At 50.0% G+C, this 6,636-nt stretch overlaps 1 protein-coding gene across 6 annotated transcripts in view; it reads left to right on the plus strand.

Annotated features, from left to right (window-relative positions):
* The window catches only part of PPFIA1 (PTPRF interacting protein alpha 1), a 91,273-nt gene extending 84,637 nt beyond the window's left edge, over nucleotides 1-6,636 (plus strand). For all 6 annotated transcript variants that reach the window (XM_045039683.1, XM_045039678.1, XM_045039679.1 and 3 more), the window contains 3 exons: nucleotides 1,732-1,897; nucleotides 4,122-4,191; nucleotides 5,244-6,636. In XM_045039683.1, the coding sequence (XP_044895618.1) occupies nucleotides 1,732-1,897; nucleotides 4,122-4,180 (225 nt within the window). In that variant the 3' untranslated portion in view covers nucleotides 4,181-4,191; nucleotides 5,244-6,636. The remainder of the gene's footprint in view (nucleotides 1-1,731; nucleotides 1,898-4,121; nucleotides 4,192-5,243) is intronic.

Consider the following 6,636-nt stretch of genomic DNA (forward strand, 5'->3'; position numbering starts at 1 on the left):
GATTACTTAAAAGTATAATCTTTAAAACAAAAAATAAATGTAGGGGTGCCTAGGTGGGTGGCTCAGTCAGTTAAGCGTCCGACTTCAGCTCAGGTCACGATCTCACAGTTTGTGGGTTCGAGCCCCGCATCGGGCTCCATGCTGACAGCTTGGAGCCTGGAGCCTGCTTCAGATTCTGTGTCTCCTTCTCTCTCTGTTCCTCCCCTGCTCATGCTTTGTCTGTCTCTCTCTCAAAAACAAATAAAGATTAAAAAACATTTTTTTTTTAATAAAAAATAAATGTAGATTACTAAATTTGTAGGAGCCATGTATCAGATAAGTCTTGCAAATGTGGAGATAATTTTACTTTACAACTTAAGCTTTGCTCTTAATTTATTAACAAACGAGCCATTAGGGCTACTGGGTGGCTCAGTCGGTTAGGTGTCTGACTTCCGCTAAGGTCATGATCCCCCTGTTTGTGAGTTCAAGCCCTGCATTGGGCTCGCTGCTGTCACCGTGGAGTCTGCTTCGGGTCTCCTGTCCCTCTTTCTCTCTGCGCCTCGCTCACACACACTCGTTCTCTCTCTCTCAGAATATAAAAAAACAGGGACACCTGTGTGGCTCAGGCGGTTAAGCATCTGACTCTTGGTTTTGGCTCAGGTTATGATCTCACAGTTGTGAGTTTCAGCCTCACGTCTGGCTCCGCGCTGACTGCTGAGTCTGCTTGGGATTCTGTCTCCCTCTCTCCCTGTGTCCCTCCCCCACTCATGCTGATTCTTTCTCAAAACTAAATAAATAAACTTTAAAATTTTTTTTTTTTTTCAACGTTTATTTATTTTTGGGACAGAGAGAGACAGAGCATGAACGGGGGAGGGGCAGAGAGAGAGGGAGACACAGAATCGGAAACAGGCTCCAGGCTCTGAGCCATCAGCCCAGAGCCTGACGTGGGGCTCGAACTCACGGACCGCGAGATCGTGACCTGGCTGAAGTCGGACGCTTAACCGACTGCGCCACCCAGGCCCCCCTAAATAAATAAACTTTAAAAAAATAAAACAAAAAACCAAATGAGCTATTGAGAAACCAATATTTTCACAGAGATGGGTGGTTCGGTTTTTTTACTTTTTGCTATTTGACTTTTGATACTCTTCAGAAATATTTTTCGCATCATAACACGTTGGCTGCAGCCTGGGCATAGAGCCTGTAAGTTGTGTTTTTGGGGGCAGCAGGATATCTCACTGCAATCCAGGGCCCTGTGCTCTGGGGGAAGGTTTCAGTCGTTTATTTGAAAAGACACAAAATGTTGCTTTCTCCTTATACAAAACCAGGACCGATTTACTCCCACACCACTACTTACGACTGTCTTCGTTGCCATAAGAACACTTGGTGTGACCAGAACAGGGCAAGCGAAAGGGTGCCGCGGGACTGTCCGCAGCCTGAAGACCGTTTTGAGAACAAAAACGTAGTATCTTTTACAGCAGGAAGGTGATTTCACGTAGACAGTGGAGCAGGCCCAGGCGGCCCAGGACTGTCCTGACTTGTGCCCATCAGGGTCCCGGCACAAGTGTGGCCCTGCCTCCCTTTACCCCCTGGGGCTCCCGTCTGGGCAGGCGGCCCGGTGGCTGTCAGGAATGGGGGTGAATACGTGGAAACAAAACTGCGGAGTGAGGTCATTTTAAAGGGCTGGTAACTTTACTATATATTTTTGTCTTTTATTTTACAATCGGTCTTGTTTTCTGTCCTTTAATTTCCCAGGACGATGATAAAAGCTTTAGGAGGGCACCTTCTTGGAGAAAAAAATTTAGACCAAAGGACGTTCGTGGCTTGGCTGCTGGGTCTGCAGAGACTCTCCCCGCAAATTTCCGGGTCACTTCCTCTCTGTCCTCACCCTCTATGCAGCCAAAGAAGATACAGCTGGACGGTACGTGACGTCCCATGCTGCCCCAGCCCCTCGGCGGTGGCACAGGAGGCTCGTTGGCTGGAACGTTAACAGTGGTGGAGAATGGCCGACCTGATGCGTAACAAGGCGTTCGGGTGCTGTGGCGTGCTCAGGCTTGAATGCTCTAAGATTAACCCCAATTCTGCTTCTCAAAGTCTCACAGCGATAGAGATTGTTTTAACGTTCCTATCTGGTTGAATATTAGCGTATTCTTCCAACTACTGAAGCTAGGCTTCGTGGGTGTCCCCCAAGCGTTGGACCAGCACCCACGCTTGCAAAGCTACGTATGTGATGGGCAGCCCTAGGGTGCTCGTTTATAAGATGGCAGCGCGGTGGCTTTCAAGCCGCGTTCCCCCCTCCCCCTCCCCCCCAGGACTGCCCTCCACACTGGAGGAGTGTCTGGAGCACAGTTCCCACCTCCGTCCCTGTGCTGCTTCTCCGTGTCAGTACATGTCATAAGAGGACGGAGAGAAGGAAGAGGGCGAGCCTGGGCTGTCCTCACGGAGCGCGGCCCGTCCTGTGGAACCCACATCGGCTGTGTAGTCGCCACATCGGGTCAGGCCGGCGATCAGCCCTTGACCATCCTTCTGCTTTTCGGCCACGGCTGATGAGTTGAGTGATTTGTAGGCTGATCTCCCGGCTCCGATTATGTCCCACTCAGAGACAGCATTGGGAGCCAGATGCCTGGGTTAGAGCCCGGCTCTGCCACAAGGGAGGTGCATGGCCTCGGGCCCTGGGCCTCAGTGTCCCCGTCTGTAGAGTGGTCGTCGCCCTGGTGCCTTCCTCGTTGGTTGGCTGTGATGGCTCAGTGAGTCCCTCACAGGAAGCTTTTGGACAGGGTCAGGCATGTCCCGCGGGCCACTGCAGCGGTAGGCCTGTCACAGACAACCACGCTCACCCTCGATGGTCTTGGAAAACTGTATGAAGGACGTGGTTGTAGGAATCGTACGGTGTGGTTGTTACAGTTTCCTGCTATTAGCCCTGCCCGTACTTGGGTTTGTGAGTTTTGCTCTCGCTCTCCTCTGTAAAAACCAGGGAAAGTAACTTATGTAAGGCCTTTACTGAGCTTTGAGTGAGGGCAGCATTTTCATTAAAAAACTCCTTCTCTTTGCCAGACTTCAGTAATACGCTTAATGAGGGAAAAACCCAACTTTTTAAAAAATAGCATCTTCCTCGTGGAGCCCATAGCTAATTTTTATAAGTTTTCGTTGTAACTTAGCCTCCGCTGGTTGGCTACCCTGACTGCCCTCTGATATTCCTCATGGCCTTATTACCATCTCCATCTTCAAAAACCACGTCTTGCGGGTTAAGTGTCAATGGTGATGTTTGGATTAGAGTTCGGGTAAACATAACTCTAGAAAAAGGCGTGGGGAGCGTGTCGCGTGGCAGGGGGCTCCACACCCTCGTGTGGTGACTGAGCCAAGCCAGCACAGCGGGCGTCTTCGTGGGTTCCTAAAGCAGAATGAGTGCGGGGGGCCGCGGCGGGTCTCCCGGGACCTCCGCGTCGGGGGCTCATCCAGGTGGCCCGCGGCCGCCGGCAGCACAGCTCGCTCCCCGGTACCTCGGCCGAATATCGACAGGCTGTGTTCCCGCGGAACCTGCCGGAACACGGAACATGGACTCGGGAGCCACACACACCCTCTGCGGAGGTTGGAAAACTTAGCCGTGCGGGGCGTTTGTTGACAAGAACAGAAGCCTCTGTTCTCACGCTGTTTCCGGCAGGAGCCGAGGCCGGGCTTCAGTGCTCTCGGCCAAGTCGCTGTCCCGCACCCCCTCCGGGGAGGGCAGAGCGGGCATCAGGACGGCACTGGACTCGGTTTACCTTCACCCTTCAGTGGGCCGCTGGCATTCACTGGGTCATTCACCGCATACTCTCCTTACAGAGGATCGTTAGGGCTGAGGGAGAAGTCCGGAAAAGTCGAGAACTCTAGAGGGTTTAGGGGAAGAGAGTTACCGTGTCAGGAGTCGTCACGCGTGCAGATGGACGCGGCCAAGTTGTTCTCCTGGCTGTTTTAGAGCGAACTCCCAGGGCGTCCCCAGGCCGCTTGGGGTGGAGAGAACCCCACTCGGAGGTGCCCCGGGAGCCCTCGGTGGGTGCTGCTGTGGGTTAGAATGTGTGCGGCTGTACGAGTGCCCTCGTGTGACGTTTTGAGACTAACCGCATGCTGTGTTTGCACGCCGCCCCTCGTGCCGCTGGTCGGAGCAGGCAGCGTTTCGGGACCGCAGAGGCTGGATTCCGCCACAGTCAGGACTTACTCCTGCTGACGCCCCCTGTGGTGAGTAGAGGGCACCGTCCGCGCAGGCCGCGGTCGGGCACCTGTGTCCTGTCCACGCGATGTCCGTGGGCGCCAGGAGAGCCCACGCAGGTTCACTTAGGGACTTTGAGAAATACACACACGCACAACACGAGCCTCTCTGCACCTGCTAAGAGGATCCTGGGGTTTGTGTGTGCTTATTAACACTTAACAAAGAGGTTGGTGTGGCCTCAGTTTTTCAGGGGAAAACTGTATTTCCACTCTTTCCTTAAACAACAGAAGTTTGGCTTCAACGTCTGCTAATGTCTTTTGGGGTAGGGAGGCAGGATTGCAGCCGGAGCAGAAGGGAGCTGCTCTGAGCTGAGCTGACCACCGCCCCCCTCCCCCGCCCCTCTGGTGTTCGGGAGCACGTGGCACTCACCTCTGCCTGGCCTGGTGGAGCTCCCAGGTCGGCAGGCGCTGGCTGGCTTGTTTTAAATACACCTTCCCGAATGAACCAGGCCCCAGCGGATTCAATACCGTCATCACGTGAGTGACGGCGATAGCCTCTCAGTTGAGAGATTGGTTTTTAAAAACGGAACAGCATTACCATCTGAGGGGCTGAGTTTGAACATGGAGATTTCGGGTGTGGGCCCAGGAGCCCAGCCCTCTTCTCCCCTGCTCTGCGCGGGGCGGCTTTGTTCTGCTCCTCTTCTGTTTTGCTGTCTCAGCCAGAATATTTGATTGGTGGGGGCTCCTGGCTGGCCCAGGAGGTGGAGCCTACAACCCTTGATCTTGGGGTAGTGAGTTTGAGCCCCACATTGGGTGTGGAGATGACTTAAAATCTTTAAAAAAAAGAATATTTGATGGGATTCTGTATGTTGTTTTTTTTTTAATTGGTAACTTTTAGTCATATGCCAGAATGAAGTCAATCAAAGAATTCTCGATATGCAAGATGTTCATGCTTTCTCTAAATTCTCGAAGCGCTTAAAACAGGCAGGGAGGGGCGCGTGTGCTGGGCCCAGCTGGGGCCCTGGAAGGTGCTGTCCGGCTGCTGTCTCAAGGGTCGTTCTCTTCTTGCTTTTACTTTCCAGTTTACCCACACTACTTCTACCGGTGATCACGCAGCACTCTGAGTCCGGAGGGGACTACATTGGAAGTTCAGCGGGATCTTTAATCTGTTGATACTTGTTATATGGACCCTGAGATATTTTATTACAGAGTTTTTAATTAGTGAAGGATTCATGAATACCATAGAGAAAATATTTTAGAATTTAATGTTTCTTATATTTATGTAAACTTATGACTTCTTTTATATAGTTACTTACTTTTTCATGTATATCCAGGCTATAAATATCCTTTCCAATCAATTCATGTTCTTCTATCTAAGTTTAGTCTTTCAAACGAATGTACTGTAATGCTTGTATGTATAAATCCTATGAACAAATATAGGGCTTTTGTAAATTATGCATTTATTGTAATTATCATTGTTTAATTTTTTATTAATAAACCCTGACAGAGAAAAGGATTTTACCGCGTTTGTAAAATCATCGTGACACAGCGTGCATTTTCCTTTACAAATGTCACGTACAATCATTTTGAAATAATCAGACTTAATTTTGAGCAATTGTTGTATTTTAATGACTGACCTTAACTACACTTTTTCTAGCAAGAAATGCTTTATTCTGCAGTGTGAACAGATTAAAAATATCTGGTGTTAAATATCAGCTAATAAAACTGGGAGCGGAAGGGTTATCGGAACACTACGAGCATCTCCTAGGACCGGTGAGCCCTTTCGGAGCCTTGTCCCTGGGGGCTTGGGCAGCTTTTGCCTGGAGTGACCGGCAGGACCCGGGAGCTGAGGACCCAGAAAGCCTGGGCAGGGGGGCCTGGGCACCCCGAGCTCCCTGGCCCCAGAACTCTCAGAGGACCAATCAGGAAGCACTGGGCTCCCACCGCGGGGCAGGGTGCTGGGTGCCCACCCAGGAGGAGGGCGCGAGATCCTGGAAATAATGTAGTGCAACTCTAATAAAGGCCTTATTGTTCTTACGGAAATCAACTTTTTACATTTGTTTGTAAACATGTTTAAAGAGTGGACCTCGTCGTCCATCTGTAGATTTTGATGCGACAGCCATTTCGGTTTATAGAAGTAGCAAATGTAACTTACTTTTTCCGCGGCATATTAAAAAGCCAGCAAGAAATGTGCTCAGATCATGGTGTGTTATTTATTATGCAGCTGATACAGAGATAGAAACGGCACGTCTTTTTACATTTGGTTTCTGCTTTTAATTTACTTGTACAATTGACCGTTTCCGTTCTGTTTTTCTATTAATCTTTTGTGAACTTCCTGATTGTGTAACAAAGTATGTACAGTCTACTTTTGAACTATTTTTATCACAGTATTATTTATTGCTGTCTTTCAATACAGTAGTGAAGCGTTTCCCACTGCCAATAAAGAATACTGAGCATAAGCTGCCGTTACCTTGA

This window comes from Felis catus, chromosome D1 (assembly GCF_018350175.1).
Source record: "Felis catus isolate Fca126 chromosome D1, F.catus_Fca126_mat1.0, whole genome shotgun sequence".
In the NCBI taxonomy this organism is placed as follows: Eukaryota; Metazoa; Chordata; class Mammalia; order Carnivora; family Felidae; genus Felis; species Felis catus.